General features: G+C 36.8%; 1 protein-coding gene across 3 annotated transcripts in view; it reads right to left on the minus strand.

The window, feature by feature from the left end:
* Nucleotides 1-13,680, minus strand: part of MAGI2 (membrane associated guanylate kinase, WW and PDZ domain containing 2) — a 712,008-nt gene that overhangs the window by 486,261 nt on the left and 212,067 nt on the right. For all 3 annotated transcript variants that reach the window (XM_083859300.1, XM_083859301.1, XM_083859299.1), the window contains exon 2: nt 12,614-12,730. In XM_083859300.1, the coding sequence (XP_083715426.1) occupies nt 12,614-12,730 (117 nt within the window). The remainder of the gene's footprint in view (nt 1-12,613; nt 12,731-13,680) is intronic.

The following is a 13,680-nucleotide window of genomic DNA, read 5'->3' on the forward strand; positions in this document are numbered from 1 at the left end:
ATTGGTCAGAGCAGAAATGGGTAAATAAACTGTAATCACATCAGAGAAACTTAAAAAATTAAATACAAGGCCTTTTATTTTGTACTGCATGTGTATTTTAACCTGGATTAAAGACAATCTTCAGTCTAAAACAATGATCCGGTTTCAGATTGAGTATTAAAAAAAGTCAGGAAACTGTAGAAAGCTTTCAATTTAACATGCAAACATTTATAAATTTACCTTCTACAAAGGTAAATTTATAAATTTGGTATTCCCTCCACCACCCAAATGGCTTCACAGTCTCATTGTCTGATACTGTGACATGTACCCTGAGACCTGTGAGGTGTCACTCCATGGGAGGATACGAGGTGTATTTTTTGGTCAGAGCTTACTGTCTCTCCAAAATCATCATTATCCTCCTAAAATTCTTAAAACTTCTGCCTAGTCTTTGGTAACAGCTTATGAGCACAGACATTTCCAAAGCAGAGAAAAAAACCCACTTATTGCTCTTTACATCAGAGTTTATGACATAGCATGTCCCTAACAATGGCAGCAATGCTGTGATCCTCAGGAAGCTCTTGCCCAAGTCAGGAAAGCTTCTGCCTTCCTATGAGAGCACAATCTGGCCTTTGGCCACAATGCAGTCAAACACGTCCTCAGCAACCATCCATGTTTCCAAACACAGTAAAAATTACCATTAGAAGGGTGCAGTGACTAATGAGCTGACTCATATTTAACTTTGCCTCAATCAGGACCCCAGGTACCTTTCGGTGGCACTGCTTTCCACCATCTCATTCCCCAGTCTGTCTGTACATCCAAGGCTGCCCCATCCCTTGTGCATATTCTGTGACTTTCCCTTGTTGAACAAACCCTTCTGCTTTGCTTTTTCATTTTCCTTCATGTTCATCTCCTTGTTTTATAGAAGAGAGAACTTAAATCAGAAGCTTTTTTCTTTTTAAAAAATAAACCTTTAATCTTTATTCAGAATTCTCTTTTATGATGCTAATGGATGATTATACAAGAACTAACATTTCCCCATGTTTATTATTGTTGCTTAAATCTTCCACATTTAATGAAGAGGGACAAAAGACAATATAATTGCATCTTGCAGAAGCCTTTTCTTTTCTTTTAGACTTTACTGCTTTTTCAGAATTTTAAAAGAATTTAAATAGAGTAGGAACTACTTAACAGAAATAATTTTTTCAATACTTAGAGCTTGGTTACTTTCCTCAACTGTGCAGGGAAAAATACTTTTAGAAACACAGTGTCACATGGACTTCTAATATTTTTTAAAATGTGTAAGCTAGTGGGAGCCAGGTCAGCATTGATTCTCTCAAATATCCTGGGTTTTTTCCCATTTGATTTCTCCAGTTCAGACTGAGCAGTCCTGATCCAGGACAGAAATAACCCTGAATCTTACTCAGAAGACTCTGAAAATTAAAGTTCCCTACAAAAGCCTACCAGACATGCCAGAGCTGGGCAATGCAAATCGAGGATAATGACAGGAAAGGAGTAATTAGATGTTCTCTTTTTGTGAAGATGATGAAAGAAAGGGTTTTCTCCAAAATTCATCACTTTCTTCCAGGACATTGCATTATAAAATACAAAAACAGAACAACCACTATTCTCTGACAGTTTACAGTCCAGATTACTAAATTGTTTCTGGCTCCAAGTGCCATGTTTCTGAGTCAGTGTAATTTTAAATGTGTATTTAAATAATAGTTTGCTGGTGCCTAACTCTTAATACAAGTACAGATGCATTTGCATTGTAGATAAAAGTGACTGATGATCTCATGGCAAGTTTTGAAGCTTTATAGGAAATAATCATTATTTTTGAAGTACACAAAGATAAACTAAAGATTATGTATATTACAGCTTGCCTCATTCACATGACACACAAGGGGGAATAATCTTTGTCTCTGGCAATTGATGGGGAACTTCACATTTCACATATTCCTTGAATGAAACCCTGAACAATAGAATGACTCACCAGTCAGCTGTACCTTTCACCATGTCCTCCCAGGACCCAGAAGAGAAAAACAGAGGAATAAGAAACCAGCCTGATTTTTATCCTGTTCTTGAGAAGGTAGTGGCACTAACTTATCTAGAGGATATAAACCTTGAAGTATATTTATGAATGGGCCTTGCAAAGGTTCATGCCCTAAGCACCAGCTTTGGTTAAAGCCACATTCTTAAACCTGTGTAGAACCTACAGCCTGAAGTCTCACCTTCCTTCTCCTGGCCAGTTATGGAAGGCTTGGAGTATGGAAGGCTTGGAGTCAGGCACCAAACCACAAGCTTTCTGAGCAGGGACTCAGCTAGGGTTTAGAAATATGGAGCCAACAACATGCAGAGGCTCAGAACGACTCAGCATTTTAGTGAAAGTCAAAGCAGGACATCTTAAGGAATATTTTAAGGGAACAAGAGAATTTTTTTATAGATGCTGCTATGACAAGGATACTGTATATAAAAGTGACTTCTACTTTTACGTAAGAAAGGAAATCTTACCAAATCACCATTTTGAGTGCCCCTTTAGCATACAACTCCCAATGAATTAAAGGTAATTAAATGCTGTTCTCTGGGTTCTAAGAGCTCTTCAAGAAGGAGTACAATACAACATGCATTTTTTCAATTAAATGAAATGTTCTGTGAAATGAATGAATCATTACAGGGCAGAGCTTTATGGCAAAATTTCTGATACACCTGCGATCAAGAAGGTTCCACAGATTCTTCTGCGGAAAAAAACCCCATCAATTTCTGGGTGTATCTATATTAAAAAATGCCAAATGAAATAACTGGTCAAGCATCTGCTCAAGTCAGTACCAATATGGGTTGAAGAAATCATAGCAGTACCAAGTTGAAAAAGAAAACTCAATAACCAGTCAAAATAAAAAATGGGAATCAGAAATTACTAGTAAGTTAAACTGAGTGCTGGTGTGCATTTTGTCACCAGCTAAAGGCCACTACAACATGTGCAGACTGTACCTTCAGCAGCCTAGAGTGAATTTTCTGCTTTCCTGCATATAAAATGATTCACTATTCTTGTGAGCAATGTGAAAATATCTTAGCAACGTATAACAGGTATTAGTGATTAGTTTCAACAAAGACACACTGATAAAATAATAACAAATGTAATTTATTGAAAAATTTATACTAAAAATCTGGTCTCTTAAATTAAAAGCATAATGTTTTATAGACCCTGTAATATATGTCTTTGCAAGCTTTTAAAATTCAAAGATAAGAATTTAAAAGCTAAAATTACAACACTAGTCTGCATTTAGATGCAGATCCCTGCTTTCATTTGCAATACAGAGGTCTGGAACCTCTGCATTATTCTAATTATATTTTTCTAACAAAAATGTATTTCTGCCATCTCCACAGTAAGAAAGTTTCTCTATTCAGACTCAATGAAATAAATTTGACAGAATTATTTGAATAATCCATAATAAATTGATAGCTAGTCAAGAGGTTGATGTGTTAATAACAGTAATACATTAGAAAAAGAAAAATGCATTAGCTAGAATCAAAACTTGGAGACAAAGGAAAAACATAAAGTTTTGACAAACTGTCATGGGTCAAAATCAGGACAGCAGTATCCTCAGGATACAGGAAAATTAAAAAAAAGGACTTGCAGAAAAGGAGTTTCCTCATGAGTTTTTCAGCCAGTAAATCATAAATTAATCTCACTCCTATTGATGAAACTGGAGTTTATATTCACTCTTCAGGTCTTAAGTGCCTCTTCAGGTGTTAAAGCACCTCTGTAATCTTCATTCTCTAATGCTTTTTCTTCTCAAAGGGATTTATTCTAGCCAGGGTACTTTTGAATCTAAACCATGGTGCCACTAGAGAGACTTGTCCATTGACCTGGGCTTATTCTACACAGAAGGTTGAAATTCTTTCTTTTTTTGTAAGACACAGAAAATATGCCTGCTTCTCTACAGCTGGGAAAATCTTAAATCTTGAAAAATATCTAAAGTTGTATAGCCTTATTATTGCAACTAGTGACCTTTTTAAATGAAGGAAGTGTCCTTCATTTAAAGCACAATGTCCAAACAAACCAAGAAGGACCTGGGCTCCAGCTGGTGTGAGGAGGCTGCTGAACGGCACTTGAGATGTGAGAAATTTGTTATTTGGAGAACTTGGCCAAGTGCTTCCCAATTCACATAAATTTCTCAGTATGCACCAGATGATCTATTCATGAGGATGTCCATCATCACTACCACTGACTTTCTTTTGTTATGGTTGTAAATGAAAGCACCAGAAGAGAAAAAAAACCACAAAAGCACATCCTACTGAACTTGATAATGGACCTTTTCATTCAATGATGAAGTTTAACTGGTTAAACTACTGGTTAAATCAGAATATTGATTCTTTTACACAACTCTTTTTTGTTGATATTGTTCTGAATTTCTAAGGACAGCTGTTGGTGTTCCATGTTCACTGTTCAGTTGTTTTTCACATAAAAATCAGCAAGTAAAGATTATCCACTGTCTCTGACAGTTTATCTTCTCCAGACTGAGAGAAAACAAAGATATTTAGAGTATCTCAGCTTACCTTAAGAAAAAAAAAAATCAATTTTTGACCCATTGGACTCAGATGGAGGCTAAGTTTATCTAGAGGATATATTTAAAAATCTTTTAACATTGAAAGGCAATTTGGAAAGTTCATGTAGGAAATAAAATATGCTTTAGAAATCATAGGAACGCTTAGATTCTACAATGCTGCAAGTATTGTTCATCATATTTGTGATTCTTAAATTTCTCAGATACTTTGGTTATTTAAGGAGAAAGGTCAGTAGTATATCTAAGACCATCAGGCTTGAAAAGTCTCCTGTCATAGGGAGATACAGCCCCTACACAAACTTCAAGCTGCTTTAGGCCACTCAAGAACTTTGACTTGTACTTGTGAAATAAGTTATTTGTGGCCTCTTCTATTGTTTGCTATTCTTGTTCTGCTGAGGCAAGGTACTTCATCAGATTCAGTTTACTGACCTTCTAGTTTGCTGCTAGTAGTCAATTAAATTAGGGCTATCATCAAAATTCGTTTAAAACTGTCACTATCCTTTATCCTTTTGGTATCACATGAATTAGAGAACCCATTTTGCAAAATTAGAGAGCCTCCCCCAAGTTTAAATAAACACATATTGATTCCTGGGGACCATCAGCACAAATATTGTAACTAGACTCTCATCTGGAATTATGCATGTACCTTATCACATATAAATAATTCCAGACAGATGTGATGAGCAACCCATGATGCTTGACATTAGTCTTTATATCACATGCCACCTAACATAAGTTAAGGAAGATATGTGATAGACTTTTGTAGGAAAATGGCTTTAGAAAGGTTGGGCTTGCAATTTCAGAACATTTTCTTATCCTTTTTTCACTGCTAAAACTTTTAGTGACTTTAGTGGTATTTTATCAACTTTCCGGTTGGCAGGGCATCAGATTACCTGTTAGAAAAATAATTTATATTGGCACTGTTTTGTAAAAAAAAAAAAAAAAAAAATACTGATTCTGAATGATTTGGTTTTTTAAATGTGAGAAAAGCATGGTATTTAAAAGAGCAGAAAGGAGGGAATAAAGGAGTGGGAAGAATGGAAGTAGGGGACGGAATTACCAGTCTCAGTGTCTTGTACATGTGATTTGGGTGCAAAGATCTCTGAGAAACAGAACTGTTGTAACTGTACAGATAATGAAAACATCCTAATGTCTCCATACAACCTTTAAGGAACACTTAAGTTGCAATACCAGAAGGGGTACACAACTACTGCTCTTCACTTTGTCACATCGGCTTCTCACTTCCTGCTACAGATACATCTTAGCAGACACAATTCTTCCTCCCTTCTTCTTGAACTGTTTTTTTCTTTGCATGCATGTTATTTTAAGGTGAGTACTCAGTCACTGAATACCTGAAAGCTGATGTCCCCAATACGTAGAACTGAGAAATTTCTGAGGAAAAAGACAGAAATTAAGTACATTTTCTCTCTCATGACTAACAGGCAGTTTATTTTCCATCAGTGTTGTTATTTGCAGATATAGTTTGGACATCTGCTTACCCTAGACCTTAATTAAAATTGCAGTTCACTTTAATAAATAAACTTTAAAAATAATTTTTCCCTGGTTTTATTTTTATCCTCTTTCTGCTGAAGGCAATGCAGTGCCTGCAGCCCAAAGATGCTCTGGGCTCTGTACAAACTGATGGAGAAGCAGCGCAAGTGCTGACTCCAACCTTTACTACCCTGCTCTGAAACAGATCATAGGTCTTTTCATGTCATAAAATAACATGAAAAGTCATTACAAAGATCTATAAGCCCAACTCTTTTGACCAGGTATTCCCAGTGCCCTCAGAAAAACAAGTCATTGTCCCATATGCATTTTTAGAATAGTGAATGCAGCAATGGAAAAGAAAGCCAAGTCCACAGGCAGCAGTTTAACCACCACTCCACCTCACGCAGGACAAGTAGGCATTGTTAGTGCTCTGTGATTTTTTGTCAGCTTTAGGCTTCTAGTTATTGGAAGCAGTGATGTCTTTCTGATCTTTTGGTACACATGGCTGTGCTGCAACCAGCACAGTGGGACCCTCATTTCACATAATTGCCTGATTTTGCTTGAAATGCCAGTGATTTCACTTTAAGTACACTTTGGAGATGTGCTCCATGAGATACACAAGGAACATTTTTTAAGAGCTCTGCATTGCTCTATTCTGAACCATCAAAGTCTAAGCAATAGCTAACACTGGAAGAATAAAGCCGTCATTAAAGTTAGGTACTGTTATTTCCAGTGATGCAGACATTTCTAGGCAGTATGGTATGCTAAGCACAGGTTATTTTATCCTAGCAATAGCTCCATATGACGTCAAACTGGCAGCTCTTTCACTGTCAATACCTCTTGTAAGATACTTTTGACATGAACAAACTTGTAAGAAAAATGTACCATTGGTAAGTCTGGTGTGGGGGTGCTGAAATTGTATCATAGGTTTTTTAGTTGTAAGTTTGATGTGATTTGGACTTTAACCCTAGCCAGGCAAAGTTCTTGTCTTGGATTGTTCTTATCAGAAGTTGATAAGAGTTGCTAAGGCAACCTAATCCTCTGCCCAGAGTTTCGGTCGTCCTATTGTATTTTCCCCCATCCTATTGTATTCTCCCCCCCATGCCCATCATCCCCCAGGTCCCAAAACCTTCAGGAGAGGTGTCTGACAGTGATTGGTGGGTATCCCAGGACCACATCCCAAATTCACCTGATTTGTTAATGTTGTGTATTGCATTTTGGCCTTACCCACCTGGCTTTGTTTCATTGGTCTTGTAACTTGTGCCCATCCCTGAGATTTTGGGGGAACAAAAACCCCCTGCAAGAGAGGCCGGGGGTCACTCCCCAGAGGCACAGGCCTGGAACCAGGGGCTGCCCCCTGAGTTACCCGAATAAAACCTTTCTCCCTGAGCCTGGAGTGTCCCCTCTTTTGAACCACAGCCGAGACAGCTAAGGCAAAAGCACTGTGGAGCCAAAGACCCACGCAAAAGTACTGTTGGGCGTATCAGAGCTAGCAGGGTGGCCCAGCCGACGCTGAGCTGACCTGAGAGACAGATATGCGAAGCAACAGTCTGTTTCACACATTTCCCTTTGAATTTCCTTGGCTATATACTTTTTTTAAAAAGAAGTAAAAAAGCATTTAAAAAAAAAAAAAAAAAAGTTGAAAGGCTTCATATCTGTCCAAATATGGATTAGTCAGGTATACCTCATAACCTTATCCAGAACAGCAGAACTAGGCACAGGGAGCTTCTGAGTTTGGGCTACCCTCAGCCAGTACAGAGTTATTGTCCACTTGAATTCTTCAACTCTGTCCTCAGCTTGGAAATTAGAAACCTCATATGAAAACTTAAGTATGTAATGTGGATTTAATTCGGTATTTACGAATTATTGTGACCAAAATAAAAGGTATTAGAAGAAATACAAATTATGGTAAAACCTTGAGAGAGGAAAGTCTTACACACTCCCAGAAGTTCTTTATTTCTGATAGGTACCCATGAATTAGATTATGAATGACTAAGGTTTGCCAATATGTTACACTTCTCTGACAGAGGGAAAGACCTTGTTTGTTTTGCACTGTTTTGGAGACGGAGATTTCTTCAGGTCTGGAAGTGTGAATTCCCCTGCAGCCTCAAGTATAAACATATTTTATTGACTTTAGTATCACCAGAATATAAGCTAATGGCTCTAGTTTTACTATATATGATAAATAAAACTAACACCCAGAAAAAAAAAAATTATCACTGTATGTACTTTTTCTTCTGGGAAGAGGACTAGACAACAAATATAAGCGTGCTGTAAGATAAAACATTTCAACAGTACACAGACAATATTGCACCATGTGGGTTAAATTAATATATAGACCAGACTATAGTAAAATACAATAGAACAAAACTATATTTCAAAACGAGGCTCTTATTTATATTGACTCAAAATGATCTAAATCTAAATACTCACAGAAGATGGAAAAAAATAAGTCACAGTGGAAGTGACTTAAGTGACTCATTAAGTGTTCATAGGTGCCATATTTGCAGTGCAGTGTTAATTATATTCACCTAACACCGAGCACCCATGGCATCAGCAAGCAAGAAAAAGGAGGATTTGTTATCACCATTTGGTATGTGGGAAACTGCTGCTCATAATGATTCCATTTCTTACCCCTGGTCACTCACTGAGCATATGGCTCAGTTACAAACCTATTTTTTTTCCCTAAGCTGCTGATAAATGTCTTATATAAAACATACTTCCTCCAATTTCTGTGCTAATGGTAATACTGCAATACCCAGTGCTGTAAGGCTGATTCACATACCCAGTCTCTCTATTCTTACATCATTCCTTTTTTTCTAAACTCAAAGACTAGGAAGGAAGATTCTTCATCCTCAATGTTTTTAAAGCTGTTTTCCCTGTTTTCACTGTGAAGAAAGCATTCATGGGATGCATCCTCCTATGGTGCAGCAGGATAGACCAATTCATCTGAGCTTCTGTCAATCTGAGGTTATATCCCAGAGGATATCAATGAGCTTCTCTTCCTGCTGTTCTGTACTGCAGGACAACCACAATAGTGCTCCTAAATATCTTCAGGTGTAAGCTTAGGATATGGAAAGTGCTAAAATTCTACAAAACAGGAAAAGGGGAAGAAAATGCATGATACAAACTTCAGCTAGGTCTTCTGAAACTGGAAAATGAGGAACTTTTCTTTCCCCCAAAACTGCGTTGTTAACAGCTGCATCTTGACTGCTGCAAATACAATTGCACATCCTGCCCTGGGATATCTGCATATCATTCCTGTTGGCAATGCAGGGAAAATCAGTTTCATATGGCATTGAGAACTGTGACACTTATGGAAAGCAGCATTTGACTCTCAGGGTAACACAGTCATTTCTAAATTAGTAGAAAGGGGCACTGCATTAGCAAAACCAGAGAAATGGAAGGATCATGAGCCCAATCAATTCATCCAGTTCCAAGGGGCTACAATTTCTGAGGACAGAATTTACCCATTATCCTCAGATCATGTGACTCTGGCCCATCTATTCTTTGGTGTAAAGGAGTGTGCACTTGTTCAATAGACAATTCAAAATCTTACCCAGAATCACAGAGTCATAGAATGTTAAGGGGTTGGAAGAGTCCTTAAAGATCATCTAGTCCCAAACCTCCCCCCCCCCCACCATGGGCTGGGACACCTCCCACTAGAGCTGGTTGTTGAAAGCCTCATCCAGCCTGGCTTTAAACACTGCCAGGGTTGAGTCAAAGGCCCAACCTTATCTACTTTCTAGTAAATACTAGTTCAGTTGTCTAACTTGAATTGGCTTATCCTGATTTAAAACAGGTATGAATTAGTTCTCTGCTTCCTGGTTTCACAGAGAATACTCACTCATTCAATGCAAATGAAAAATGACTTGATCTAACCTAGACAGCTGAGAAACCCATATTAATGCCCATTGCACTGCTGGCCAGTGCTGCCAGTGTGAACAGAAAGCAAAGAACTTTGTCAAGGACAAAGGTCAAGGACTCTCTACAAACCTTCTTATGGTTTTACTGGCAATCATGCCTCTGTAACAGAGCAAAGACTGTAGATGCATTTCTAAAAGGAAAATGTTGCCACCTATTTTTCAATTTTTTTTTCCCTCTGTGTTACAACCTTGTCATTGGAAATTAAGTCTATGCTGCCTACAGCTGGGTTTCCCTTTCTGTTTTTCTACACAAGAATTTGAAAAAAACTGAGTGCTGCTTTTGCTGTGTTGATATCTGTTGCAAGATCTGTAATAAGGTCATGGTTAGGTGCAATCATTGAGTGAACTTGTGGGCAGTGGTACAGCCAGTTAAACATCACCACTGTATACCAAGGACAGTGCGAGGACAACCAACCAGTAATCTTAGACTATGCACAGAGCTTAAAAACAAAATACTGCCCAAAGCTGAAGATTCTGAATACCAATGCTCTTGAAAGGTAAGTTTGTGATTCAAAAAGTAGTAAAGGTGTATGAAAATAAGAAAACAGTTGAGAACATTTTCTCTCCTAGGCATGAATTCTGGGGACAGAGTAAAATCACATTATAAAAAGATTCACCACAGTTATGATATAGAGGAAATTTGGGTTGCAAACTATGTGGTACTGTCCTTTTTTATTTGACTGATTATGAAAAATCCTTTAGCTAAGCACATATCATCCTGTCTGCATTTGATAATTTCTTTTACTTTAAATACCCACTTTTAAGAAAGATTACTTTTATAGAATTTTCAAGAACATTTTGAAGAAAATACAGCAATTAGGTACTATGGAGGGTGGTTGTTGGTTTTTTTTGTTTGTTTGTTTGTTTGTTTGTTTGTTTGTTTTTAATTTTTTTTTTTTTTTTTTATTATTATTATTATTTTTTTTTTTTTTAATTTTTTTTTTTTTTTTCCCCTACTACTACTGAAAAGAGTCCTCCACTCTCCAAGAGCATACCAGCTTACCTGGCAAATCAGCACCTGCCATCTGCAACACTATAGTATATTTCAAAATGTAGTTTATACTTAGTCAAATACGCTCACTATATAACACAATAATGACCTAAGAATTTAACCACCTAAAGTGACACAGAAGATGGAGAAGCCACAGCAGAAAGGAAAGATTGTAATGTTTATAGATTCCAAATTGTAGTCTTTGTGGTTGTAGTGTTTCATTTTGAATGATGAATTTGCTTCCGTGAGTACTGTATTTTACTTGACACGAGAACACTTTATTACTGCCTTGAATGAAAATAAAACAACCTCAAAAAACACTCACTGTGCCCATATTGCTGACAGATAGTGTCTGTCACATGCAACATGTATGCAGTAGTTGCAATATTGTTGTATTTCTCTTCTTCTTTAACCTGGACATGTGGCACTAATGAGCATGGACTGGGGTTATAACAAGGATACATTTGGGCTAATGATGCTCCCAGGCATCTTGGAAATGGGATTTAATCTCAAAACTTTTCTGTATTTGCATTTCCACTTCAGCTGTGACTTTTCTCAGCATTTTCAGACAAACCTAATTCATCATAAATCTCACATAATTATAACATTTTTTGTTTTCTGCATACAGGTAATAACTTTTAAATGTTTTTCTCCACCTTCCTTTCTGATCAGTTGCAAATGAAACATTACAAATTAGGAATTTATTATTTTTTTTTTTAGGAGGAGCATTTCAAAGCTTCATTCTTTAATATTATGAAAGAAAAAACATACAGTAGCATTCACAAAAACTCAGCTTTCAAAAAGCATCCACCCATTATCATATAAATAGCACAGCCACTTATTCAGTATACCTTCCTCTGCCTATCATTCCAGTGTCAAGCCTGTAAGTTCAAAAGTGCACCCCTTTTTTTTGCCAAAACCAAAAGACCCATTTTATGTCTGCTAAGCAATTATTTTATGAGGGAAGAATAATGGAACTTCAGTCCTTTTTAAATGATATATTGTCTGTCAGCCAAGCAGATCTGTTCTGAAAGGCATGGCCACGACAGTCGGACACAGCTTGCGTGACTGCTCAATTTCATGTCTACTGCTGAAATAGGTGAATATTGTCAACACAACAAAAAATGTTTTAGAGGCTTCAGAATATTTTGAATATTGACTTATGTGGCAACAAACACATATTCAAGGCAGTACAAACTTTCATTGCCAGGCCTGTTGCATGCAAATAAAATCTAGTTTATACATTTCTTCTGTTGCCTTAATACCTTCTAAATCCAGTGGCATTATTACATAATGGATATGTGAAACATGGGGCAGATCAAACTCTCTTTGTTGGACATCTACTGGACCAGCCCAAAAAACTGTTTTTTTCTCTTTAAATTTGCGCTTTTTAAAACTACTGAAGAATTAAGATTATTATTATTATTCGAGAGCCAGACTTTATGAAATTACAACTTTGAAAACACCACAAAAACATCAGCATTGCACAGCTGAATTTCTCAGCAGTAATGTGCAAGACTGGAGCCAAGCCACAAATCTATTAACAGGAAGGCTGTCTTTTTTCCACAGACCACGTCTTCATGCATTGCAAAGGGCCTCAGCAGCACTCACCCAGATAATCTATTCCACTAAAAAGCCAGGTTTGTCCATCTGCACCTACTTACATGGCACCGTGCGGAGGTAGAGATTGTCTCTTATGATCTGCTGGAGCTCATGGTCCACCGAACCTTTCTGGAACCGTAGATTGAGGTAGTGACGAAGGTCCTTATCAACAATGCCACCTGTCAGGGAAAAGACAAATGAAAGTACAATTTAAAATTATATTGCTTTGATGGAAGCAATGAATCACTTGTGAAGTCTTTCCAGCTCATTTTCCTTCATGTTTCTGTCATGATGGAGAACAAAAAGTACACAGAGCTTTCTGGTTAAAGGATGTGGTTGGTACAGTAATTTTGACTATTGATAATTGTAAAGGTTAAAAACCATTAATGACAAATAACTGGCCAAAACTGTACAGTTCAGAAAATACATATAGGATTAAAGACAGAGCTGTCAATTTTCTTTCTGCATTTTTTTACACAACTACCTACATATGTATCTAAACAATAAAGTATCAGGCATTATGTTTACATGTTAGGTATAACATGTATTATTACATGTTATTATCATCAATTTCCCACTTCTTACTAAACCAAAAATTTGGTTCAAAATCCCTCTGCAGTGTTCAGGTTTTTTTAGTCCATGTGTAACCAGAATAAAATGTGGCTGTTCTTAGTGATCATATAAATGTTACTTGTCTTGTTTTATTTATTTCTGATAGAACTCACAATTGAAAGAGACACTATCAAAAACAAGGGTTTATATTTTATTTCCACCACCAAAAATATCATTACAACATCTCAGCAAAGCAGTGAAAATGTGGAAAAAAACTGAGTAAAAAACCTTGTATTTGCCACTTTTGCTATAACTTTAGGACAAAACAATTTAAACTACTATTTAGCCACTGACTGGTGTATCATGTTCCACTATGAAAGGCATATCTATAAATCTAATCCAACATGATTAATAAGCATTTCCCAATATAGTTCCTCCCCATTTCTTTTAACCTTGAATAGGGATCACATTTATTATTATGGAGAAGTCTATAAATAACTCAATTTCTTCTCTCTCTGAAATTCTGACATAGGAAAAATATAGAAAATCATTACTACATTGAGTTCTGACATATATT

This window comes from Zosterops lateralis, assembly GCF_965231275.1.
Source record: "Zosterops lateralis genome assembly, chromosome: 4".
Lineage (NCBI taxonomy): Eukaryota > Metazoa > Chordata > Aves > Passeriformes > Zosteropidae > Zosterops > Zosterops lateralis.